We start from the raw sequence: 26,819 nt of genomic DNA, 5'->3' as shown, positions 1-26,819 counted from the left end.
ACACACACGTCCTCCCTGGGCTCAGCCTGCCCCACTCCTCCCACGTAGTCCCCTTTGCTCCCCCCACAGCCCCCTTCCCTGCTCCCCACGCATGCCCTGCACCCCCAGCCCCCATACCCGCCCTTCCCCGCCCCCCTCCCCCGATCCCTGCGCACCCCCCACACCTGCCCTTCCCCGCTCCCCCCCCCCCGCCCCGCGATCCCCATGCGCGCGCCGCTCCGCGCCCCGCCCCGCCGGGCTGCGCGCTCGTGCCCGCGGGGGGCCGTGCGCGGCGTGCGCGTGCGCGCGGGGCGAGCGGGCGCGTTCGCGAGGCGCGGGCTGCCCGGGCCGCTGCGAGGGGCCGCGCCGCCCCCCCCCCCTCCCCCCTTCCCGGGAGCGGGGGCGCCGCCAGGTCAGTGCGGGGCGCGCGCCGTCCCCTCCCCCCCCTTCCCGCGCCGCGCGCGTGGGGGCGGCGGAGAAGGGGGTGGCGGTTGCAGCCGTTACAGCCGTTGCAGGGGCGGCGCGGCGCGGGTGCGCGGCGGGGCCGGGGCCGGGGCCGGGGCCGGGGCCGGGGCCGGGGCCGGGGCCGGGGCCGGGGCCGGGGCCGGGGCCCGGCGCCGTGCTGCGGGGAGCGGGGGCGATGCCGGGGCGCCCCGTGGAGAGGTTTTCTCCCCGCGAAGCGGGGGTGTCGTGGGGCGGCCCCGGGCGACCGCGCTCGGTCGCCCGAGTTGTGGTGGAGCAGCTCGGTTGTGCGGGAGAGGGGGCTGGCGCGGGGGGCGTCTGCCAGTCCCCAGCTGTCCTGCCCGAGCGTGGGTGCGGAGGCAGCGGGAGGAGCGCGGGCACCGGGGGACGCATACACGAGCGCCGAAGTTAAATGCCGCAGGTAGCGTCCCGGGGGCGCTTGGCGCCTTTGCCTCAAAGTTGGAGGAAGCGTGGAGTTGACACGAGTTTCTGAGGCAGCACTTAATGCTCGGTGTACCTGCCAAGGCTGCAGTTTAAGCTAGTGTAAAACGATTAGTTAATCTGATACAAAGAGCTGCTCACAGAAATTAAGTTCAGTAAATCACAGTTATCATTTGTTTGTAGCTATTTCAATGGTTTTATTTTTTAGCTAAACGTCTGCAGTCATCTTTTGTATAAAAGTGGGTTGGCTGTGGGTGAACTGGTATTGATAAACCATCCTAATCGGCCTTTTAAAATCACACAGGAAGTACAGGTAATAGCAAGCTTGGGATCTGGTTGTGCAAATGCCCATAACGTGGTTCTGTTGATGAGAAATTCAGGAGAGTGGTTTCTGCACATAAATGTTTGTAAACTAGAACTTTCATTTGAAAGAAATCATTCAAAATTATGTAAACCTAAACAGTATTTTTTTTTCTGCTTGAAATTGTTTTTCTTTAAAAAAAGCATGCTAGGTATCTTTAAATAAAACTTTCTAGAAGAACAACTAACACACCCTGTTTAACTTAAGTATGACCACCTCTTTCCATCATCCTAGACTCCTTAGCTAAATATCCTTATGTACATGTGTCTAAGACTGGTAGTTTTGGGTAAGTAAGTGCCCTGCCTGTAGTATTTACAGTTTTCCTGTTTGTTTTGTTTCAAGAAACAGAACAACTGTGATGCTTCTCTCTGTGATGACCTTCAGGTTAATCTTTTAAATTTATTTGCCCATAATAGTTCCTGAATGATGATGCCTTTAAAAATAGGAGGGGGTAGTGGGTTATCCTCACTTGAAGAAAAGTTTAAGTTTTTATGGTAATATTTAAATGTTCATAAAATGATGGTTACTAGAATATCTAGTTAAAACAACAAAGGTTTTCTGTATCATGTCTGAAGGGCACTGGTGGAGGGTTTTTTTGCGCAGTTAGTAGTTTTCACCATACTTTATTTTCAGCATTTAATCTGTATGTCAAACTTTAATCTGCATCCCAGGCTTTTTGTCTGGTGTTTGTGGAGAAAGGTAGTGTTGGATTGTGTATATATATATATGTAATGCTGTATTTGACACTGCTTTAACTATGATGTGCTGGAGTCAGGCTTAAAATAGTTCTTCTTTTGGTGGGAAAGAACTGGTCTCACCATTTCCTGTAGAAAGTAAGTGCGTTATGTCATAAAGCATAGTATCTTGGGTTAATTAGATGGTTTAACTTTGCAAGTTAAATTATGACTTTATTCATTCCATGTTTTTAAACTGAAGTTCTGCAGGATTGCTGAAGTTGAACTGTAGAGAACAAGAACTGTAGGACTGGGAAGCTGCAATACTTTGTTTATCCCCAACAGTACACTGCAGCTAAACACACAGTAACTTTCCTTGTGTTTCCCCTCCAGTGTGTCTCTGCTCTCACATGGGGAGATGCCTTGCAGAAGCAATATGTAATTTTCTTAGTTTCTCCATTAAGGCTGAGAAAAGAATCCAGATTGCAATAGTGATTTTTATTCTGTGGGCACCTGCTTGTTAGAGCTTGTGAGCAAATAATTTTTCTGAAGTTACCAAACAGTTAGGTTTCTGATGAAATCATCACTACTAGGGTAGGTTCAGTTAAAGCAGAGGTCTGGTGATGATAGACTATGCATTATGTTGTCATAAGAAATTTAGGTTATAGTCTGTTATGTGAATTTGTGCAAATGACACTAGTTCTGCAGCAAAATGTCTATCATGCCCAGCATTATTTTTCTCTGATAATTCAAAATAGTTCTCCAATGGCATTCTCTCCACTGACTCCTCAAACTTGCCAGCTATTTTTTGTTTTACACAAGCACTTAGATATCTGACCTGGTGTGAAAGCCCCATTTTGTGAGGCACTATATAAGTAAGCGAGAAGCAACAGTTTATATCTCAAAGAGCTGATAGATAAAGCGAAAGAAGAACATATGAGGTGGGAATCTTGGAAGAAAAAGATTGAAAGCCGTGTGTGGTGCAAGTTGTCTTCGGTTCTGTTTCCTGCCATAAACAAAGTTGAATTCCAGTCCTGTGCCTTAATTGCACACCCACCCTGTTTGTATTAGAAAACACACTTTCCCCTGTCAGAAAGCTGAGGGGGGCGAGAGAGCGCAGCTTAGGTAAAATGCCACCTCACTCACGCTTGCAAACCTGCTGTTTTCCTGGGCCTGGTTTGTCTCTTTCCTGCTCCTGCGGCCCCATCTGAGTTCTCAAACTCCGCAAGCTGCAGTAAAAGAGAACCAAATGAGTTCAGTTGCATTTTAAAATACCTGTAGACTGGTTGGTAATCTGTCAATGGTGTGTTGGCTGTCTTGGATATGTAGGATGTAGAAACAGAGAAGAGAGATTTGGAAGGCATCTTCAGGTATCGCCTCGTCCAGCCGAATTGCCCAAATTATGAGGTTACCTTGTATCCTGAGTAAATATTTCAGTCCACAAGAGGATCATCTACCACTTCATTACGATCTCTGAATGACTTTTTGATAGCATCCTTCAGTGAGGGGAGATTCAGGTACTGTGTTACACTGTATCCACCTGAGCTGCAGCTTCTTTTCTTCAGAATCCAAGGCAATTTAAAGAACTCATTTTGCTTCAAAAAATTACATTCTGTAGAATGAGAGCTTTGCTGCCTCCCCCTTACTCAAAGACTGCTTGCTTGCAGGTTTTTTCTGAGAGTTTGAAAAGAAAATGACTCTTCAGCTGAGTAGAATGTTTGCTCATACCTGATAGCTGTGAGATTTTATATGTAGGCTTGTAATAGTTGGCGGGACAAAATCCCTTTAAAACCTAATCCATAAGATGCCATGTGCCATTTACGGTATGTCACCTTGCCCACGTAGGGGTAGAGGGAAGCACAGACTGTACTCTTTAACACTGGGGAGGTGCTAAATATAGTTGTGTATTACTTATAACAGAAATGTACATGGTGGCTTAAACTGTTCCTTTGTTGCAGTGTTTCGCCTTCCTTTACAATCCTCACACACAGTTTAATTCAGAGCTGAAAGCAATTGCTGCCCTCTTAGACAGTTTGCTCATTTTGTGTCAAGGCACATAGCTCAAAGGAGTACCATGTTACATTTGAATAATATAATGCACATAAATATGTACAAGGTACACCTTAGTACTGTTTTGCTTTTGTGTTCAGTAATACTATCCTCTAAGATGAAGTTGATACTGTACCATGTGTGCCAAAAAGAAGACTTTCATACTATATAAAACTTTGCAATATTTACAGCTAATGTGCATGTACATTTACCTTGCACAATCCCTTAAAATAGCATGCTATTATGTTCAATTACTTGTTCCTTCCTTGCTTTTTATATTTTCCTGTACTGCAGTTCTGACATGTCCTAGGCTAAGACAGGGAGAATGGGCATTTAGGATGTCTCAGTGTTTCTAGACAAATACATTTCAATGGCTTAAACATATATTTTTTCTGAAACCATTATTTTAAGGAATATATATATATGTTCATCTTGAAAATTCATTTTTGCAAAGAAGCTGCTATTCAATTGTAAAGAGGTGAAATTAATTGAAATACTAAAGCATAACTTATAGGTAAGAGCGACTGAAATATTTGCAGCATAGGAAGGTAAATCTAATTTTCTAAAATAGTTGATAAGGAAAATGTTGCCAATTTTTAATCTTATCTGCAGGACCACCATTCTAAATCCAAACAGAAGATCCATGTGACCTGAGTGTCTGAAAACAAAGCCCTGAGCAAGTAACAAGATCCTCAGCTTCTAACATGTGTCAAAAGAAAGTTAATTTAGTACAGTGCAGTTGAATGGATGTAATGTTTGGACCCATTCCTTGAACGTTGATCCTTGAACAGATGCAGCTCAGGTTAGCAGTCATCAGTCCCTCATATCAAAAACCAGGGGTTATTAAACAATTCTCAGAAATTTCCAAGGGTAGTTCTTCATGTGCTTTGATACTCACTTTTGAGAAATAGCCACCATGTTTAAGAATGTGTTTCTTATCAGATGCTAGATTTGCCAATGGACTCACCTGTTCCTCATCTGTTAAAATGCACTGGAAAACAAGCTGTAACATTTTTTTCCACTTTTTTAGCTCATTTAAAGTTTGTTTTGTTTTGTTTTACTGAATGCTGCCAGGCATACTCTTCTACTATAAGTACAAGTGTGCCAAGTCACCGGTGTACTTCATGTTTTAAAAACAGACGCTTTATGGCTAACGAAGTTTAGGGAATTACTGCTTAAAACAAGGCTGGCATGAGGTGGTTTTCCAATGAGACAGCATAATTACATTTGCATTACAGCACCTAACCAAAAGAAAAGCCCCCTCTGTTTTTCTTAACCTACTTGGAGGTGCTTGTAGCATGGCAGTCCAAGGAGGCTGATGTTTCTCAACGTTATTGTTTGACATGGAGAAATTAAATTGGTCTGCACATGAAAAAAATGTAGTCCTTGAATTATACGCCAATGTAGCTACAGTAACGCAATCCCCCTGTGGATCCTCATGGGGTAATTGTTCTTTTAGAGCCATCAGTTCTGAAAAGTGGGGATTTATTGAGAAGTTGTCTTCTCTTTTTCTGCATTGGCATTTACATTTTACAGACTTAGTGACCTGTGTATGGGAGGACAAAGAGGTTTGGGAACCACTGATGTAACAGCACAGGACCTTTCAACCTGTCCTTTACAGAGCCTATATTAATTTAACTTCGATTTAAAAAAATAGTTTCTGAATCAAGTTAAATTAGTATGAAGGTTTGTCTACGTAGGTGAGATCTGACTCTCAGGTAGGAAGGGAAGTTCTGTCTGTAGTCATCTGATCCTGGTCTCTGTTGAAATAGCCAGCATATGAGTACTAATTGTAGTGGTGGTTTTTCTGAAGTGCACTAAGATCACTAGCTCTTTTCTCACAGGGCACTGAACGATCATTAAATGCTAATGACTTTTGATTACTGTTGACCTCGGTCAATTTAGAATTAGTGACCTAGAGAGGAAAACCACTGTATCTCATTACCAATTTCCTGAGCTATCTGATCTTTTTTTTGTATGTCAGTTTTGGTAAGAGGCAGAATAGAATTAAAGTTGACCTCTGTCTTAGAGAAAGGGTTGAATGCTTTCAGGTTTGCAATATCATGTTTAGAAGCAAAAAAAATGGTAGTCACTGAGAAAGAACTTTCTTTTTTAATCCCACAGATTGTCAGGAACAAAACTCTATTAAATGAAATGGACAACCTGAAGTATTAGTGATGGGGAAGGAAAGTAATATTTGTCGCATTTAAATTTGTAGAAAAACAGTTTATCTCCTATAACCTTGAATTGAATTTCTCATTTTGTAGTTGCAGATTTTCTCATCTCAGAGCTCATTTGTAATTCTTGCTTTTAGTTTGAACTATGAAGAAGCAAGTTAATGTTTATGGGATAAATTGTGAATTCTGCTCTGGGATATTTTCTACTTGCAGTTAGCAAACTATGACATTAGGGGATATGTATCAGTAGACTGGCAAAATCATATATTTTGTGTTGTGATAAAGCTTATCATGTTATTCTATTGCATTTGCACAGGAGAGAATGTTTGTATGATAATTCACTGTAGCAGTATCAAATATGAGACTGCAACACCGTAGGCTGTGTACACCTAAACCTTATTCTATATGGTTATGTTTTATATGGACTATCATTCATGCAGCAAGCATGTTATTGAAATTATAATGAAAATACAAACACAACTTTAAACATGTTTTTCTTTCTCACTTTAATATGCTAGCTATATTTATTTTGGTCCAGCTTGGAATGAAATCTTTAATTTTAAAAGCAAAAACTTAATATTGTAGAAGTCTTTTTTGTATTAGATTGGCATGTTTTGAGCCTAAATATGAAATTATTGAATGGGAACAACTCACACCGAGGTTAAATAGTGAACTTCAAGTAGATGAGCAAGAAAGTAACACAAAAAAGTGACTGCAGGAGAGGTGGCATTTGGTTTAAGAGCAGGTTCATGGTAAGCCTGCTTTGTCCCAGTAGGCTTCCGGGTATTCTTCACAGGCACATCAGTTCTCTTGAACCTTCTGGGAGCAGAGTCTTTTTTTTCTTCTTTTTTTTTTTAATTGGCCTTTGACTATTGAAATTGATGAACTAGATTCCTACTCAGCTCACCATTGTGGGCCTGTGCTACATTTAAAACAATCAATTGAAATCCACCCAGAGGGAAACTTTAACATTATGTAAACATAGGAATAAATGGTTTCCGTAGTCTTAAATAACAATGTTTTGTTTTGATTGCTTTGTCTCAAAATGGATATTGTTGTAAAAATCAGAAGGGGGTAATGAAAATGACTGCAGATGCCTTTTGTAAGGGCAGAATAAAAAGATTAAGCTTGCTCTGGTAAGAAGTCCAATAAGAAGTTACATGCAGAGATACAGCCTACATACTAGCGAATAATACAAGAATGACAGAATAAAAGGCAACTAAATATCGATTTTATTTTTTAGCTGTATTTACTTGTTTATTTAGCAGCTCAGGGCTTTTTGGTAAGGAAATGTAAAAAGTATCTCTGTGGATAAAATCTTGCAAAGTGATTAAATCCTCATACTGTGAAACATAAGACAATCACTAAGCAGAGTTAGGAAGAATATTTGCTAACAAGCATGTTACTAGAATAGCATAAGACCTCTAGCAAAATAGCATGTAGCTATTTTGGACATCAATTGGAAGCGTCTAGTGTTGATTCAAGATGCAGCACTAGAAGAACCACTGCATTGACTTTAAATTATGATTCTATTCTGATGCTATTCTACTTTTTCTAGCTTTTGGCAGTTCTGAGAAAAGAACACTATTTTTTTACCCTAAATTCTAGCTTCTCTGTGAGTCTTTACAATTTTACCCGTCTTTCTCTTTTTTAAGTAGGAGACCTTTCTAAGTAAGTCCAGCTTTTCCATGCAGCAGGTAGAAGCTGATACGATTTGGGCTAGTTTCAGTGCTGCCAATCAGAAGCTTGTGAAAGAGTAAGGACATTGGAAGATTTTGTTGACTGTAGCGCATTTTTACCTGACAAAATCAAGAGTAGAGCTCTCAGACCCCTTTCCAAGTGATCGTCTTCACCAACAGAAGGGTTGGAAGGGCAGTCTGGAAGAATTCTTTAAAGTGACTAAATAATTCATAACCCAGGCTTCCTCATAAATAGAGTTAGGCTCCTTAGCATTTTATTTTATTTTATTTTATTGTACATGTCAATGTTAAATGACTGATTAAAGTCAACGTAAATTCAATGAAAAATAGCAGCGGACAGGTGGATTTGTTAAACATTGACATTGTGTATTTATTTTGGTTAATCAAGATTTACTTTCTAAAATGTGCTTCGTAATAAGGGGAATCCAGAATTTAAACAAAGAATTTTAATAATGCATAGACAGAACAATTGTGCCAAGGGAGAGACTTGGCAACTTTACAAAAGAGAAATATATGCATTCTCTCATTGCTTCCTTGGAATTCATTCTTCTATTCAGGAACTAGTTGTGACAGAAAACTGGGGATTTTGACAAAATCTTGTTTTTTATGGAATTGTCCAGTTGATGATACTACATGAAAAACTGGGCTGTAAATACGAGATATAGGAAAAAACAACCTATTAGAAGAAAAAAAATTGGGGGGTAGGCTTCTTATAGCAGCGTAAGAGACTGATGTAATATGAGGAAGAATACTTGTGTCAACCTGGAAATTAAATGATTTCTCAATTGGAATTTACCTTTAGAAAGGTATAATCACAATACTACCATATTGTTAAAAGTTGCACACCAAGAGTTGCACTATAATATGCCTCCTATGCCATCCTTTGCAATAGTCTCAAGGCACATTATGCTCTTAAAGGATACATAAGACGAGAATGGCAGAAATATTACACAGATTTTTATTTAAAGAACAAAGATTTTTAAGAATATTTCTCCATGAGCTGATTTCCAGGGGCTTATAAATTGCCCCTAATAATTTGAAGAGAAATGAGACTTGAGGCATAGTATCTCAGGCTTAGAATATATTCCTTTGCTTAGTTCTTCACATCTGGCATTTTAGATTTTCATTATGCCTGTGTTTAAATGTGGATTTTCCTACACCTTTTAAGTTAAAATATTTCTGGTTTGACTACAGTTATTTATAAAATAAAGATGTATGTATCTTTGTGAAGTTTTTTTTCCTTATTTTTAAGTTGCATTTATAAAGTTCTGTTAAGGTAGAATTGATGAAGAAAAATGAGAAGAATTGAAGAGGGTTGAGAACACATCATAAGAAATTTTCAGATAAATGAATAGAAAATCCTCCAGTGAGAAAAGATCAATTTCCTTGATCCTCTCACCAGACAGACTGATTTGAACTTGGGATTTTGGCTAGTCTTTCAGCAGGGAGTAGTTCGTGACTTACTTGTGCTGATTGCTAGCGTATTGATTTGTAAAGTCATTAACAGTATGTGTATACTAAAAGAGAAAACTGTGTTATAGGAAGATAGATGGAAATCGCCACTGAAGCAAAAAGAACAGTGTTATGACTGGCACAAATTCTTCAATTTTTTTTGAGTCTGTGTGATGATTGATGTACGACATCTTGTTTCTGAGTTAATAAAAAGTTTGGTGGAAGATGTTATTAAGAACTGTAAGAGGTTCATAATCTTTCGTAGGAACTTTTGGAGTCCGTTGGGGAATCGGCACCATCTACTTTCCTGTCGTAGCAGACCAGGCTTTGCTGTGTGGTTTAAGAATAGGCAGAGATAGCAGATGGGCTGGCTTTTTATTTGCAGGGGTAGACTTTTCTCCTGCCATACGGAAGTTGTTTTCTTGTCTACTAGGTTGTGTGTGACCGGTGGATCCAGGCTGGTCATCCTTCAGCTGTGGCTTCTTGCTCTCTTCCTTCCCCAAGAAAGCAGAGCATGTTATATGGGCATTGTGTTTTACAGCGGTTGAAGGTACCACTGGCTCCTACTGGTTCATGTCTACCTATTACTCTTTTTCAGACTGAGTTAACCAGTCGATCTGTCCGTCCTTCCATTTTTCTTCTGAAGCCTCCCAGTGACCTTATCTGGTGATTAATCGTGTATGTGTATAATTTTTGAATTCAAATTGTTCAAAGGGTTTGAAAAAAATTTTATGTACTTTAGTAATATATGAAACGGATGTATCGAATTAAAACCAAATCTCCCATATGACTCTCCCAACCCCTGGACCTTTCCCATTGTGCCAGCTGCAATGCTAAAAGTCAGATTTTTCTGAAGAACACGCTCTTTTTTTTTCTTTCTTGTATCTTTAAAGATTTTTAAACTTCTTCCTTGTGAAATGTCATTCCTATGCAGAGGCAGAAAGGTTATTTTTGTAACTAGAAGGGCTGGAAAGTTACCTAAGGAGGAAAAAAAAATCACTCACAAACATAACAAACAGAAATTTCATGCTGAGAATACCTGCTCTGACCCCATTATAAGCTCTCAACTGTGAGCAGTTATAAACATCCCATCTGGGGGGTTGGGTTTCTTTTTCTCCTTTACTCCTCCTTTTGCCTCCACAGTTCAACATGATTTAGACTGTTCATTTCTCTCCTAAATCAATCTGTCACAGATGAAAAAAAGGGGGAGGGGGAAAGAAGAGCTTGTTAGAAAATATTTCTTTGGAAATTGCATAACCTGACTCTCGCCAAAGGAGGGGGGTATCTCTGCTCTTCAGCCACACCAGGCACAATCCACCATCTTCTTTTGAATTACCAGTGAAAGCGATTTTACACTAAGATGTTAGATTGTGAAATGGAGCAGCTGAGGCATGGACACATTTCCCTGTATTTCCCCACTCCGTGAGCAGTAAACTCAGAGAGAGGGGGTGCAGCTGGAAATACCACCTCAAACCCATGCCGCAAAAGGCACGGGATGGCTGCTGCCAGTGTTTTTAGTTAGTAGTTAATGTGAAGGGTATCTCAGGGAGACTCGATAATCTATGAAATAATTAAACTTAGGTTTTAGAGTTCTTGGGTTTTAAGACGTTCTGAAATTGGGTTATGGAGCCGTACCTGTAATTCCAGCGGTCGCAATGGCGTTTCAGTGAACAGCCTGAGTAGCAGTCCTATGCTTCAGTTTAAGTCAGTGGCAGGTTTGTGCCATGGATTTCAGCAAGGTCAGCCATTTCTCCACTGCTTCCTTCGCTTTTATTTCACTGTCGTACTCTTGTCCAGGAAAATTAATTAAGGCTAAACGGGGGTAAGTTTATATTGACATCAAAGAGGATTTTTTTTCTTTAAAACTTGAAAAAAGGTATGGAATGATATTTGAGCTGTGGGTCATTAAAAAAAAAAACTATTTTTTAAGGTATGAAATGTTGGTATCTAATATTTTTTCTTTGCTTTTTTTTTTAAAGTGGTTATGCATGCCAGTTTTTTAGACACTTGACCTACTATTAAGAAAATCAAATCTAAATTCAAGTTGTTAGTAAACTAATGACGGAAAATTAGGTTTCTTTCCTATTTAAATGATTTGGCTGGCTAAGCTTATATCCTGTTTATTTCAAAAAGTATTTTTTAATGAAATCTGTGTGTGTTTGCATCTCAAGGAGTGATTTCTGCTGGAGACTCTCGAAGTCGTTTGGACTTTTTCATCTAACGCTTTGAAATATTGATTAAATATATTCACTCTGATTTGCTTGAATATGATTTGCACATTTAGAAGTTCTCCTGAAGCGGTGCAGCCGTGTCTGGTGTAAGCCAGCCTAATTAACGCTGCTTAGTGATTTGGGACCCCTGTCAAAGGCTGTTATGTTATCTAGAAACATAAAGAGTTAAAGCTAAAGCTGTGACCTCATCTCTATTCATGTTACACTGGAATATAAACCACACTGAAAGGGATTGTTTAACTGAATTCTTTTTTCTGCTGCTGGTTAATTTAGTTTAATTTGGTTTTGATATTTATAGCTCTCCTTGCTGAACAAATGTTACAGTAGGGTTTTGTGGGAATACTACAGAATCATGCTAATATCAACTACAGGTGGAAATAGCTCCCGCAGAAATATTTAGGCTCGGATATGTTTTTCTACCTGACTCAGGCTTGCTATTTTTTCCCTGTGAAAATTCAAGAAGCATCAAGGAGATCTGAAACATGCATGCTGCTGGCCAGTCCTGCACTTACGTAACTGTGCGTGCAATTTCCTTTATTACTTAGCTCTACATATTACATGAAGAGTGCAACTGCTGTCACTTTAATGTTAGAGCCGTGTACGTTACAATAGGTGTCACTGTGCTGCTGGGTCCAATCGTTATCGGTGACTTCAGCTATTGGCTCCGAAGGCTGGCTGCCTCCATCTGCAGGGCTGTAATACCTACTCCGTTCGGATCCGCTCAACGCACAAGTTCGGCCGGCTGAGCCGACTAGCAGCGCTACAGCACATCTTGCTTTCAAAGAGCCGGTGCTGTAGCTGCGTGCCTGCCCTCTTTGCAGGGGATAGCACTTCCAAGTGATTTGATATCGGGAAATCTGGGACGAAATAAAACTGGCAGGAATGATGGGGATGTATTTAACAATTCAAGTACTGGATCAAACTTAAAGCCAGTTTCTTTTTCGGTACCCTGGAAAGGTCACCTTGCCTTGCTGGAAAAGAAACAAACTCTCGGCTCTGCTGCTCTATGTTTAACAGCTTACACTTGCATTTCTTAATGTTTGTAGCTAGTTAGGCTATCTAGCTATACAGACAAGTATACTCATGGTAGATGAGAAGGGAAAGAACATGAAATGTCTCACCTTCTTCTTGATGCTTCCAGAGACAGTCAAGAACAGGTCCAAGAAAAGCTCTAAGAAGGGAAATAGCAGCAGCAGTAGTAGCAGCAAATTGCCTCCAGTTTGCTATGAAATCATTACCTTGAAGACCAAAAAGAAGAAGAAGATGGCTGCTGATATTTTTCCCCGAAAGAAGCCAGCCAACACTAATACAACTGCTGTCCAGCAGTATCACCAGCAAAATCTCAATAACAACAACACTATCCCAGCACCTAATTGGCAAGGACTTTACCCAACCATCAGAGAGAGGTAAGTTCAGGACAGTTTATTTTTGCTGTTTGAATAAAATGGTGAAAAGTATCAAAATGTTTGTAATGCTTACATTTAGTTTTTCATTTATATGCTGAATAAAACAGTTCCTTCTCTATTTTTTGTTAAGCAAATATTTCAGTAATGGAAAACATTTTAATGTCTTTTTTTCAGACAGTGCAGCTGTTTGTCTTGAGTAAATAAAAGTTTTGCTGCAAGCTGCAGCATACCAATAAAGATTTGCTTTTAGACCTTAGTGGAGATTCAGTGATACATATTCTTGATTTTGACTTTCATGTTCTGAAAAGTTTTCATAAGTTTGTTTTTCTGTTATTCCCCTGACCCTGCTTTTTTCCCAGTATATTTGTTTGATGATGTGTAAAGTAGTTTGAAACAAAGTGTGACATGCAGCTTTACGGCATTGAAGGAGTTTAATCTCTTGGGTCTGGGTCAAGCATGGAGTTATTGGGCACCATAAATTAACACGTTGCCTCTGTTTGTAGAAATGCAGTGATGTTCAACAATGATTTGATGGCAGATGTTCATTTTGTGGTCGGGCCACCAGGTGCGACCCAGCGGTTGCCAGGACACAAAGTAAGCAACAGCTGCATTTGCAGCTCGGACGGGAGGATAGCCAGGGAGCTCCCACGGTTACACCAGCACGTACCGTGGGAGACTGTGCTCTTCTGGGGCAGACATAATTCTGTATTTTAAAAAGTTACATCCAGTGAAATACTCTGTCCTTTACCTTTCTTTGTATTTCCAGTTGAATATTATATTTGTCATGATAAGACAGTCACTGTAAAGTTAAGAATGCCGCTTGTTCTGTTGATTAATATTGCTCTTGAGAAGTTTTTCTGGGGATAGGAAACTTCTGTAATGGATGTGAGCGTTTTCCGGTAGCTAATGCACGTATGCCCATGAGAGGTAAATGCAAAGAAAATATATGTTATTGTGTTCTTAAGTTTGACTTTCTCAGATAAGTGTGTCTAGTGTCAGTCAGTGAAGCCAGTATATTCAGAGTGGCTCTCCCGCATTGTTTTTATTGGCAGTGCTTTGAGTTTAAAGCATGAAATAAGATTTCCCTTTCTCAACAGTATGTCCTAGCTGTTGGGAGCTCTGTATTCCATGCAATGTTTTACGGAGAGCTTGCTGAGGACAAAGATGAAATCCGTATACCAGATGTTGAGCCCGCTGCTTTTCTCGCTATGCTGAAGTAAGCATCATTCATCTGCTAGATATGTATTTCTTTATGATGTATACATATGCTAGTAATGTCACAGTTAAAGTATTAGATCAGTATATGCAGACAGGAAGCAGTTGTTTAAAAATATTCTTTCTTTTGTGTTTCAGGTATTTCAAACTTTTATTTTTAGCTCATTTTGGTCCCTCCTCCCCCCCCCCCACCCCATTCCAAGGCACACACATTAGGCTAATGTAGGCAGTTATAAATAATGACTTTGACAAGGGATCTCTGGGCACATTGTATACTGTAATGCCTATTGATTTGATTTGTCACTACACATGTTACACAAAGGAATGGAGTTACTAAAAAGAATTGTCAGCTGTAACAAAAAACCTGTTCTACTTTGCAAGCATAGTGAAAAGTTTTAAAAAAAAATCAGAATGGCTGGGTTCGTATTTTGACATAGTTCCAGCTCTTTTGTAAACTTGCTGTATGTAGGACTTGCCTTAGAAAAACGATTCTAAATTACCAAACACAGCCTCTGAAAATTAAATTTCTGCTCATATATCATATTGATGCATTTGGAAAGTGATAAAAAGGCTATTTAAATGAATGGAGGTTTATTTGACTCATGGTAAGAAAGATGGTTTACATAATCATTATTTTTCTGTGTATTTCATTTCTTCCTGCAAACTGCATAAGAACTGCTATCTTTTTCTAAGCAAACACAATGAAACAGTTTCCCTGCTGAATTGCCCTTGAATGTATCTATAAACTCCAATTTTTAAAGCGAAATTCCCTGTCACAGGAACGCTATGGCTTTTGAGAGTTTTTTTCTCTTCAGCTTTAGCAACTGTCATTGCTTTCAGATGAAGAATATCCATCAGTAGCTGATAGTAACCTTCTAATATACTGCAGACTTTATTACATGTAGTGGTGTAATCACTAGCTAACAAATTAATGTATTTCATAGACTGTTTTGATTAGCTTGTGATTGTGGAATAGTTCCTTTCTTTTCCTTGTGTATTTCAGTGGCACTGTAGATGAATGTTCAAAGTTGCATATAGAGTTTGTTGCACAGAGTTTTTAGAGGTTATCATGAACATCAGGAATGTTTTGGACAGATATCAGTAGCTGTCAGGAAAAGCTGAACTCGCACACTTGTTGTATGGGTCTGGAATATAAAGTTAAGGTATGATATTATGTAGGTAGGTGAATTACAGATCCCTGTTTTGGGCCTTTCTGGTTTTGCGTATGTTTTTTGCAGAGCTTAAACTTGTGCTTTACTTTCATACATAATTCTAGAAGGCACAAATACAAGATCCGTGGATCTTGTCCCCCCCGTCCCCTTCCTTTTTGAACAGCAAATCTATTTCACTGTGGCTAAATGTGATTTGCCATGTAAAAACTGGATGCTTTTTGAATTTGTCATTGTTTTGAAGAAATGTGTTTGGAGAGCAAACCTAAAAAAGAGAACATCAATACCAACATCTAGGGCTTGGCAAATGATTTTTCCTGTGGCAATTTAGGAAACTATCTTTGAGAGCATGGCCAGAACCATGGAATTCTTTGTGGATGTTGAGATAACCTTCCCGGTGCGAACTTTCCGTGATGCAGTCTGCCTGTACCTGCAGAGTGCTCCAGTGTCTGCGAATGGCAGGGCTGCCTGCAGCCGTGCTGGTGCAGCACAGGGGAAGGGATGCAGTGCAGCATTCCCCTCATCGCATGATCCGGAGCATGTGCTGCACTGGGTGGAGCTTATGGGGGAGCTGCGGCCCCCTTCCCTCCTCTCCCCACCCCCAGGAAATTCTCCCCACGAGTGCTCCTTGTAATGGCTGTGAGCAGTGGAAAGCAGAAGGCTGAGAACACCGATGCTGAAAAGGAAAAGACTTTCACCCATCCCAAAGTAGTCTTCTCCTTCATACACTCTTTTGCATAGTCAGGAGAGGTGCAGCATAATCTGCATAAGAAAATACATTGTTATTTTTTTTTCCCCTGGACAGTGAATTCTTATACCATAAATATTATTTGTCTTTAACTGTGTAGTGTGCACAACAAATATGAGTCAAAGTATTGCTAGATATAACATTTAATATAGTCTCTACTGATAGACACTAATTATTCCTCCAGTAAAACTAATTTGGCTGTTCTCTGCAGTTTTAAAAATAGGGTTAAGAGGTCGTTAAATTCATACTCTAATGCACTGAATTGGTATCTTTAATGTGTTATATCTTATCTTGATCTCAACTGTTAAAATTAGAATCATGGTCTCATTTTAACCCAGGATGGAGTGTATTACTAGAACATCAAACCCTGTGGTTTAGCCACAGAGTCCTCTTGTTCAAGAAAAGGTTAGAACTGGAATATCAGCAGTTGTAGTCCAGAATCAAGGTGCACTGGCAGAGTGAGAAGTGTGGAATGCTGCGGACAGCCCATCTGTGCTATGTCTGTTGTAAATCAGTGATATTAGTTCTTCACTTTCATGAAATTAAACTAACAACTTTTGTATTATTTAAATTTAAAACAGATGTCATCATTCTCTCCTGTATTAGCAGGCAAAGAGAAGTAATAGAAGGGAAAAAAGAGTTGGAATCATAAAAATGAATGAATTGAAATATTGAACACTTTTTGGACAGTAAAGGACCTAAGCCTGTAACCTGTGATCTATAGGTGTGATCTTTGTTGCTACAAATAGCCCAGCTGAAACCAAGTAATAAAGGCAGGAAGGGTTGGGCTTTTGTTAGCATTCTTTCTCTCTGTAACCACTTACATTTTATTATATTGCTTGGGCAGTATCTGCTCTAAGCAGAGCATTCTTACAGGTTCATTTGAACCACAGATCCAATTTTACCAGAATTTATTCTACCCTAGAAATCATAACTACTCTTTAGTATTTTCCTCGTTACTCTCTTTTTCATCACTAGCTAGCAATCACTTGCAGGTCAGAATTTCAGTCAGTCACACTATACCTGCAAAAATATAAATCAAGAAATTTACAACTATAATAAGATCAGTGTAAGTACTAATTCCATTTTATAAGCACATTCTGCTCTGCAAAAATGCATTGTGTTGGGAAACTTGCTAACTGGAACATTTTAATTAGTACAGGGTTGCATTTAACTTTAGTTTTACTGGAGAAAGTCACAGTGATCAGCCGTAACCATCAAGATTTCTTTATTCATACGAAGAGTAAAATTGTGTCTAGTGTGGTTTTAACACATTGCATTTACCAACTGCAAATGGGGCCCTGAAGCATGAGATATTAAAAAAACAAACTTTCTACATTTCTTCATTTCCCTATGAGCAATGAATCTGAGCAGTTTAGTCACATAAATAGAATTTCACTTTCATCTCTTACACCACACTAGCCTAGTGGTAAAGCCTTTTTTCCCCTTATGCGCTGAGACTGTGAGAAAACACTGTTATTGAAGGTAGGATGTTGTAAGCATTAATAAAGACACAGAATTCTTATTTTCAGGTTTGTTTTTCCTGTGGACTTCATCATCCTGTAACAAAACCCTGTAGTTATAAAGATGGGCAGCATCTAATGTGCTTGGAGAGCATTTCGCTTCTGACAGACTAGTTAGCTATGTCAGTAAATCATAAAAATTCCCCACCATGGGACATCCAGTCCTAGTCCTCTTTGTAACACGTGTTCTGCTGTGTTTGCCATATGCGTTAGCCATTCAGGAGCTATCTCCTGGGGAGGATGGCCTGTCGTTAGTCAAAGTGTGTACTGAAGGAAAGCAGAGCTGGAGGGGACTGTAGTTTGTGAATGTAACCAGCATCTATGTGGCCAGTGCCTCATATGTTAAATCTTACTCACCTTAGATGTAAGCCTGTTGACTTCCATGGCCTTATATCAGTGGTGAACGTGGCTTGTACCTTCTTTGCAAATGTAATGGATGTTCTCCGAAGGCACTGTTTAGTTCTAATGTGGAGTCATTTAGGAATTCTTTGTTTCCAATTTTCAGATGTTGTCAACAAATAGTGTTTTTTGCATTAAGCAGTAGTGTTACATGCATGTGTTTTATTTCAGATACATATATTGTGATGAAATTGATTTGGCTGCAGATACCGTATTGGCCACTCTTTATGCCGCAAAGAAGTATATCGTCCCTCATCTTGCCCGCGCCTGTGTCAACTTCCTAGAGACAAGTCTAAGTGCAAAGAATGCCTGTGTGCTGCTTTCCCAGAGCTGCTTATTTGAGGAACCTGACCTGACCCAGCGCTGCTGGGAAGTGATTGATGCTCAAGCCGAACTGGCTTTGAAATCTGAGGGATTCTGTGACATTGATTTTCAGACACTCGAAAGCATTCTCCGAAGGGAGACTCTGAATGCCAAAGAAATTGTTGTTTTCGAAGCAGCTCTGAACTGGGCTGAAGTCGAGTGTCAGCGACAAGAGCTCACCGCTACCATAGAGAATAAGCGCAAGGTCCTAGGGAAGGCTCTGTACTTGATACGCATCCCTACCATGGCACTCGATGACTTTGCAAACGGCGCTGCTCAGTCTGGGATTCTGACTCTCAACGAAACCAATGATATCTTCCTTTGGTATACAGCAGCCAAAAAGCCAGAGTTGCAGTTTGTAAGCAAGCCCCGGAAAGGCCTCGTTCCTCAGCGATGCCACCGTTTCCAGTCCTGTGCTTACCGCAGCAACCAGTGGCGTTACAGGGGCCGATGCGACAGCATTCAGTTTGCTGTTGATAAGAGAGTGTTTATTGCTGGCTTTGGGCTGTATGGCTCCAGCTGTGGATCAGCAGAATACAGCGCCAAGATTGAACTCAAACGACAAGGAGTTATACTAGGCCAGAACTTGAGTAAATACTTCTCAGATGGTTCTAGTAACACTTTTCCCGTGTGGTTTGAATATCCAGTGCAGATTGAGCCTGACACCTTTTACACAGCTAGTGTGATTCTGGATGGTAATGAACTAAGTTATTTTGGACAAGAAGGAATGACAGAAGTTCAGTGTGGGAAAGTGACTGTTCAGTTTCAGTGCTCTTCAGACAGTACGAATGGCACTGGCGTACAGGGAGGGCAGATTCCTGAACTCATATTTTATGCTTGAGTGAAACTGTGTGGAGAAGAAGCATTTTGCAATGAAGAACCTGTCTGGTTCAGACCTACTGATGCTTAGCTTTTTATCTGCAGATATGTGATCAGTACAGGTAATATGTAACTAAACACTGTGGACAAGTTACTGGCTTGCTGTGCTTGTAACAGTGTTGGTGATAAACTTTAAGTGTAATATTTAACTTCAAACTGGAACTCTTAGGAACAAGCAAGTTTTAAAAGCTTTGTGAGAGAGGCATGTTCCTGTATGCTGGTGATGCCGACCCTTCCTTTGTTGATGCATCTGTAATCATCAGAGGATGCCCCCATCTTGTATCCCACAGGTTCTAGGACTCCTTACGCTAAACACTGTCTTCAGTGATCAGTTTTCTCTTTCTTCATTTGTTGCTCTCTGTTTGTCAGTGTTTTACTGAGAGAAGGGAAGAAAGTGGAGAGCCTTGTTTTATGACTCTCTTCTGTCTGCTCTTCAGACTTAAGAGATTCTAGTAAGCTGGACGACTCTTTATCCTGGCTGCTGAAAGAGGTGCCTCAGCAGTAAACAGGAAAAACACAGGTTATACCATCATCAGGTGAGATTCTCCCTTGGCCAGCTGTTTGGGATAGCTGCAGGGGGAGAGGGAAAGGGAGAGAAGTAAGCAGCTTTCCAGAGGCTACACAGCATGCTGACCCCAGTGCATGGACATGCTTACAGTGAAGGATCTGGGCTTGGCTGGTTTCCCTCAGAGTTCACATTCTAGGGATTCCACCTGGAAGGCAGGGAAGTACTTGCATGTGCGCAAATTGTGTAGGAAGCGTTTAAACTTTTACTCCCATGACATAATTTTGCTATATTTAGGTTGAATTACTATTTCAAAGGCTTTTGTTTGAACTCTTGCTAAATAAATGGGTGGTAATACCTGGTATCCAATACAGGATAGTTTTTTTTCCTTGTGGGTTTTTTCTTCCTCCAAAACATTTTAGGGACAGATTGTAGAGGAGCAAAAGAATGTACTAGTCCTGACTTGGACTTTTTTCTGTAAAGTGAAATGTCTTCTTTTTATTACATAATCACTGGAAATTTAGACAAAGACGAGAAAATTCCCAGCTGTTGTCATATCTGATGATATGCACTAAATGCAGTAACAGTGAGGAGGAGAAAGTCTTCTCTAATATGTTAATGTTGAATCTCTTGCAACTGCTTGTGGTTAAACATCGATGGGAGGATTGTGTGGCGCAGAACCTTTTCTTTATCTGAATTCTTCTTCAAGCTTCCTGTCATATGTCTGTATCATTTTTGGAAAAGTATTATGGGATGATGGCTCTTTATCAGGAAAAGAAATCAGTATAAATAAGAGGTACAGGTACTACTTAAACATGAGAAAGTTCTTCACCATTGCATTGTGACAGTTGCTTCTAAAAGGGACACTGCCTGTTGTAATGCATCTTACTCTTATGTCCCCTCTGAAGAGGGTTCTGTTTGTTGTGTATGTTTTAAGGAAATGAGAGGACCAAATGATTCTTTAGACAAATTGAAGACTAATGTTATATTATATCAGCACATTAATGTAGCATAACCCTAAATTCACTTGTCAGTTTTGTTATAGATTTTTTTTTCTTTTCCCTCATGATTTCTTACCAGCTTAATACTGTTACTCTAAGTGTTTCTTGGCTGTTGGAGTCCTGGCCTTTGGCCATCTTAAAATGCCAATACATCTTTGCAATGTCCAAACTACAGTCTGAAGCAAGGAAAACTGGAGTGTAGACATCAAACACTTTATGGAAAAAGCCCAGATCTTCTCTCTAGGTAATGAAAGGAGAGCCAGGTGAAAAGTTGCGCTGCAAGATCCATGCTCTTCACCCATTTTAGTGGTAATATTTTTTATATATATATGTGTGTGTGTGTATGTGTGTGCGCGCACGCGTGTGTATGTGTGTGTGTATGTATATATATATAAAATATATATAAAAAAGCAAATTAACATTCTTTCTGAAAACACCCTTAAAATATATAGAATTTTTTTCTTTTTTTAAAATAACAGATGTACATGAATCAGCCTGTTAGTGAAATCTAAGCAGAATGCTGCATGGAGAACTCCCAGAGAGAGATTTTAAAAACCTCCAGTTAATTATATTTAGATCTGCAGCCAAAAATAACCAGACTATAATTGTATGGACTGGAGAAGGAGTTGCTGAAGAGACTGCAACAGGAAATCTAGGACTGTCATGAGACAGTGGTCATCTACTTTTAGGCAATGTCTGAGCAGTAGTTCTATTTATCTTAAATACATTTGAAAGCATAGTGAGACACTAATCAACGGATTAAGCTTTCTTATAGCACATGGTTGACATAGATGTCAATCTGATCATCACTCAGAGTGATTGCAAGCTGCATTCTGAGTCGTTTGGAAAACTGGGTGCCTCAGCTAATGGGACAAATCAGAGAGTACTGCACTGGTGTATATATACACACTCTGGTTCTCACTTTTATTTATTTGTTGGTTTTTACTTATCTGCAAATAAAGGTGAGCTATCTAGTACATTAACTGGCTGGAACAGATAGTTAGGAGATCAGAATACTGTATAGCTGTAGTATGTAGAAAATTAGCTGTTAATTATTATTTTCATTTGCTACCTTTATTACATATTTTTGACAAAGTAGGGTGAAAGCTGCCTATAGCTTAATTCCTCTGAGTCCATTCCAGGTTTTAGGAGTTGGTGCCTGTATTTCAAGTTTTTGAACATGGATTAATAAACATAAGTGCTCTAAACCACCTTCTGATACCTACAAAGCAGCTTGATTTTGAGCACTGCTTCCTGCTAACAGGCACTGGTTTATGTCACCTTAGGACATCATGCCACTGAAATAGGTATTTAAATGTGGATTTGGTTCATTTAGCAGTAGTATCTGAGTTTGAACACAGACATTTGCAAGCATCAGCCATATCAACCTGGAATGTAAGCATAGTGTTGATAGACATCTTTTTGTAGATGCTGTTTTAAACTGTACCTGGGCCATCTTTGCTACTTGTATGTTGGATTTTGATGGTGAGGGGATCTGTGATAGAGAGTATAATGTAATATACTTTCTGCATATCTAAAACAGTATTTAAGTAAACATTCTAATTTCTACATACTTATTGCACTGAACTTTTTTTTTTTTTTTTTTTTTTTTTGGTGATAAACTCCGATAACTTCAGGTCACAGCACCCATTTGTGCTGGAACAGTGTTCGACCTTAGCAAACTTACAGCATTATTTATAAAGGACAGATATATAAATATGAAGTACCTCATGTTGAATGTTATTGTACTGTACCTTTAATGTCACAGTGCAGATCTTGTTGGACTCATGAATGTGTATAATCACATTAAACATACAAATAAAACTGGTTCTTAAATGGTTGTTTCCTGTAGTATCTTTGAAGCTTGAATTGTAAAAGCCTTTACTTAGCTATGTCTTTTCCATTGTTGTACAGTTGTGCACAGATATTTGTCGAGCTTATGTATTCAGAGATCTTTTGATCCCGAAAGAAGCAAAAGTCAAAGGAAAAAACAAGGAAGAACAATGAAAATGTTAATCAGTTACATTGTAAAAAGGTTGATGATTAAGCTAATGAGCTAGAGTGAATGAATTCATTTATGTGCTTTATGAAAGACCTTGTCTACTAGCATTAATATTGTTAGGTTTGTGGAGATGAAAGGGGAGGGTCTTGTGTTTATTCTAAAAGACAGTTGGCATAGGAAAGACCGTGGTTTTCAGTCTTTCATATATCAGAATGAAGTGTGCTTAGTGCAAAGAGGCTGTTCTCTGCTGAAAAGTTAATTACATAATATTATTCAAAATTCTGAATGTCCTCTCACTTAACAATTTTTCTTCTAGGAGGTTTAAGTTTTCATATTAAATACTTATACGGTTGGTGAAACCAAAGCCTCAATTCATTGATGTTGTCCATCTCCAGAACATTTCATGTTACTAGCTAATGATAAGAAATGCTCTGCAGTGCAATAAAGTGACATAGATATTTAATTGAGGAAGCCCATCCCTGTAAAATCAGTAACTACACACTTCTTTCAAAGCTCCTATAAAATCGTGTTTACAAGCATCAAGCTTATCTCTTTTAGTAAGTTTTTCTAGAAACCTTACTGCTAGTTAGTCTGCTACAGGTATGATTAATGAGAAAGACAACAAAACTTGTATATACTTGAGCTGAATCCTGTTACATATCCCATGCTTCTCATTCATTTGGAAGTGGCTTCAAATAGGAACCGTCCATGCCTTGTTCTGTACTAAGGATATCAGCACATAAATGTATGTTAGATGTCCATGTGATTTGGTGCAGAAGGGCCACACCGGTAGCATCAGCCTAGCTAGGTCTGTTACTTAAAGGAAGAGATCAGTGCTGCTAGCAGCCTCAGTTTCTCTAATACACCAGTAAGAACTAAGAGAGCAGGGTGAATAAAGCTGGCCTCAGAGGTGGAGAGATCCTACCCTGCCCTGCGGCACGGGGTGAGCCTGGACCCCCGTAGGGAAGCTGGGTGGCACTGCTGTAAATGGTCCTCCCAAGCTCAACACTCGGTGGAAGTCGAGATCCTGGAGTGGCTTCCTGGCCTGGGCTGAGATGGGGCCTTCAGCCCACCAGGTATTTGGCCACTGTAAAAAGCAGCAGCTTTTAAACCAGTCCCTTACCCTGCTTGCAAGCAGTCAGTGGGAGTGGGAACGCCTGCTGAGTTCCTGAAGGCGCTGAGTGGAGCTGCTTTCTCAAACACGGCAGTGTGACCATGCACAAAAAAAAAAAAAAAAAAAAAAAAAATTTTTTTTGGCATGCTGCGCTATTTCCAGAAGTCTGAATTTATTTTCTCCCCAAGACTTCCCTATGAAGTGACACCCTGGCCCAACTGAAATCAGTGAGGGTTGTCCTATTGACCTCAATAAAACTGGGATTTTCTTTTGTAGCATTTGTGTGATTATTCCCTAAAAACAACACAGAACTGGCACAAAAAGGGAAGTTAATTCTGAAATCACACAGTAATCTTAATATCTAAAACACAGGTAAAAACCTTTCTAGTAAATCTTACCAAAACTCCTGCTCATCAGGAGATTTTATATGCCCCCCCAAAGCCTTCCTAAATTCTAATACTAATATGAAATATTTTATCCTCAGCCATGAATCTATAGGCAGAACAATAAATCTCTGAGGCTTTATGTAGGTTTTTACAGCCTTCATTTTGGAATTCATAGCACACAAGATATGTGGTATGGATAAAGTATTTTTCAAATTAGAAGGTGCGTTTAAATTTCACATAGTCTGTTCAGAATGAAGGAAAAATAAAAACAGCTATTCTGCTTGAAGGCACTGTTATTTTGAAAGAGCTTCTTGAAGTCTGCTGAACTTGGATAGTATCAGAAAAGCATTTATATTAAGCCTTTAATTGTAGCATTTTAAAATTAACTTTCTAATTGTTTTCTATAGACAGCGGTAACGTAGTTGGCCTTCAGGGGATCCTCCATCTTGGTCCAGTGAGTTTTGCATTTGAACAGATACTGGCAAATGCAATTTTCTAGATCTCATTTTAAAGCTTCATAGTCAGGTTAAGTGCTGCTCAGGGATCATCAGCATTTCAAGAACAATCATGGCTATTATCCGTTCTAACAACAAACAAGGGCTTGCATGAGATTTCTTCCCATGCTATGGGTAAGTACAGGGGAGGGGGTTCCATCCCCCGAGGGGGAAACACCTTGTGTTATCTCACGCTAACAGCAACCACTTGCTGAATATCATGTGTAGCATTTAGCAGCCACAGAGAATGGGAAGGCATAAAATGCAATAGGAGGCCGCTGTGTGACGGCGCTGGTGGAAACCCCTGGATGCAGGGCTGTTGCAGGTAAGCTGATCTCATGAGCTGAAGAGCAGGGATCCTGTAATGTAGCACTCTCGGTGACAGAAGGTTATAGCCAGGCTGCTGAATGGCACACAATTGTGATTTTCACAATCCCCTTTTGCATTTTACTGTTACTCTAACAGGGTCTTCTGCTCTCCTCTACCCTGGGCTGCCCATTTTTGCTCTGTGCCAGGGGTCTCCACCTGCTCCAAGCCTAGCCCCATGTGCTGGGACGGTGGGTCCTGGGGAAAAGGACCGACTGGGTGAGGGTGGGACATCCCGACACAGTTAGCAAGCCACACGCTGTCCCTTGTGTGCTGAATGCTGACCCAGCGTGGCAGGAGGAAGCAGGACAACTGTGTGTCTATATATACATATTTTGGTGTTCCCTAACCCAGTTCCTCCAGCCAATTGTACTAAAGAGGGAAAACTAACAGCACTTGTTCACTTTTTTTTGCAGGGCATGAGGACTGTGATTCTGCAAAGGCTAATGCATGCTTCTATCTTCAAAATGTGAACAGTCCCAGTGGCCTCAGGGGAGGTGGTGGGGGACAGGATTCATGTTTACCTTACAACCATACATGGAAACATATGCTTTCTTCTCTAATGCCTTGTTCTTAGGAAGTTGCAATGCAATAAAATAAATTTCTGCAGTGCTGCAACTTGACATGCTTGGCTGGTTTCTGTAGTGAGACTTTTGGCAAAAAAAAAAAAAAAAAAAAAGAAAAAAGAAAAGAAAAGGTAAAGGAACTGTATTTAGAGTGCGAATACTAAACTATGTGGAACTTGAAGAGTGAGACATGGGGACAGCATGGTTTAAAGGCACTTCCAGATGCCAGGGTATTGCCCTTTGCTTGCAGTCCTCAGCTAAGGTACAACATGTTCTTATTTCTCTTGTTATTTCTCTTCTCACCCATCAGGGCATGCTAGTAGCGGTACTCACATCAGGCACCATTAGTGCATAGGGACAAGTGATGCAGAGGGGAGAGAAATGAAGGTCAGAGATTTGGAATATGGAGGAAAAATTTCTAACCAGAAATAACAGCTCTCATCGGGCATGGACAATAGACAATAAATTGGCTTCAGGAAAACTATTCAGGCATCATGGAAGCCAAATCACCAGACGTCAGGTAAGAGTCAACTATTTAAATGGAAGAGTCGCTCATGCTTGAAACCTTCCTTGACCCTACAAGGGGAGAAGTTGTTTTGCTGCCTCAAAGACCATGTATATTTTTGTCTTTTTTTCTCCATGCTTCATGTAGCAGTTTCTTCGCAATATATGCCATGTAAGCAATTTTTCCTCCTCAGTGCCAGAGTATGAGCAAGCTGGCTGACCCTGCTAGGAAAGTAATTTTCAGATATAGCCAGTAATTGTTGGTCTGTGGCTGGTAAGTATCTAACAGTATCAAGTACTGTCCCTCACCCCTCTACGCACAGCCATTGATGGCTCGCAGATGATGGCAAAGAGCTGGCAGACACAGCTGGGAGAGAAAGCTTTCCCCACACCCCGGCTGAGTTTCCAGGGACGGCAGTAGTGGAGTGGCGTGTCCGTTATCAAATACTAGCACCAATTTGATCCAGGTCAGGCATGGGCATGCCACGATTGCCTTTCTTTTGAATTAGCTGGCGCACACAAGATGACCTTTGTGAGTCCTGTGATTTCTGTGTCACCTTTCTGCCACCTGAGAGGCGATGGATGATCCCAGATCCCAGAAGCCTGCCAACGTTTTGAGCAAATATGAGCTGACAGAGTGAGTTCATACTGGG

The 26,819-nt window shown here is 40.2% G+C and overlaps 1 protein-coding gene across 4 annotated transcripts; it reads left to right on the top strand.

Moving 5' to 3' along the window:
* Positions 1-244: 244 nt before the first annotated feature.
* Positions 245-22,570, top strand: BTBD3 (BTB domain containing 3). Of its 4 annotated transcripts, XM_064509984.1 has the most exons (6): positions 287-391; positions 9,894-9,973; positions 12,668-12,932; positions 13,436-13,526; positions 14,030-14,148; positions 18,158-22,570. In XM_064509984.1, exons 3-6 carry the CDS (start codon positions 12,790-12,792, stop codon positions 19,188-19,190), a joined length of 1,386 nt encoding a protein of 461 aa, XP_064366054.1. In that variant the 5' UTR covers positions 287-391; positions 9,894-9,973; positions 12,668-12,789; the 3' UTR covers positions 19,191-22,570. The 4 variants fall into 4 exon arrangements, with proteins under 4 accessions (XP_064366055.1, XP_064366054.1, XP_025950449.2 ...); XM_064509985.1 differs by lacking the exon at positions 9,894-9,973 and having other exon boundaries at positions 245-391; XM_026094664.2 differs by lacking the exons at positions 287-391; positions 9,894-9,973 and having other exon boundaries at positions 11,073-12,932.
* The last annotated feature ends 4,249 nt before the right edge of the window (positions 22,571-26,819 follow it).

Source organism: Dromaius novaehollandiae, chromosome 3 (genome assembly GCF_036370855.1).
Source record: "Dromaius novaehollandiae isolate bDroNov1 chromosome 3, bDroNov1.hap1, whole genome shotgun sequence".
NCBI classification, from domain to species: domain Eukaryota; kingdom Metazoa; phylum Chordata; class Aves; order Casuariiformes; family Dromaiidae; genus Dromaius; species Dromaius novaehollandiae.
This window is presented reverse-complemented; position numbering and strand designations above follow the sequence as displayed.

Bases quoted from the DNA above. Each gene is read 5' to 3' on its own strand.
- BTBD3 (XM_026094664.2), top strand. From the start codon at position 12,610: ATGGTAGATGAGAAGGGAAAGAACATGAAATGTCTCACCTTCTTCTTG. The intron at 13,527-14,029 runs GTAAGCAACAGC...CTTTCTCAACAG, and splicing joins AGCGGTTGCCAGGACACAAA to TATGTCCTAGCTGTTGGGAG. The intron at 14,149-18,157 runs GTAAGCATCATT...GTTTTATTTCAG, and splicing joins GCTTTTCTCGCTATGCTGAA to ATACATATATTGTGATGAAA.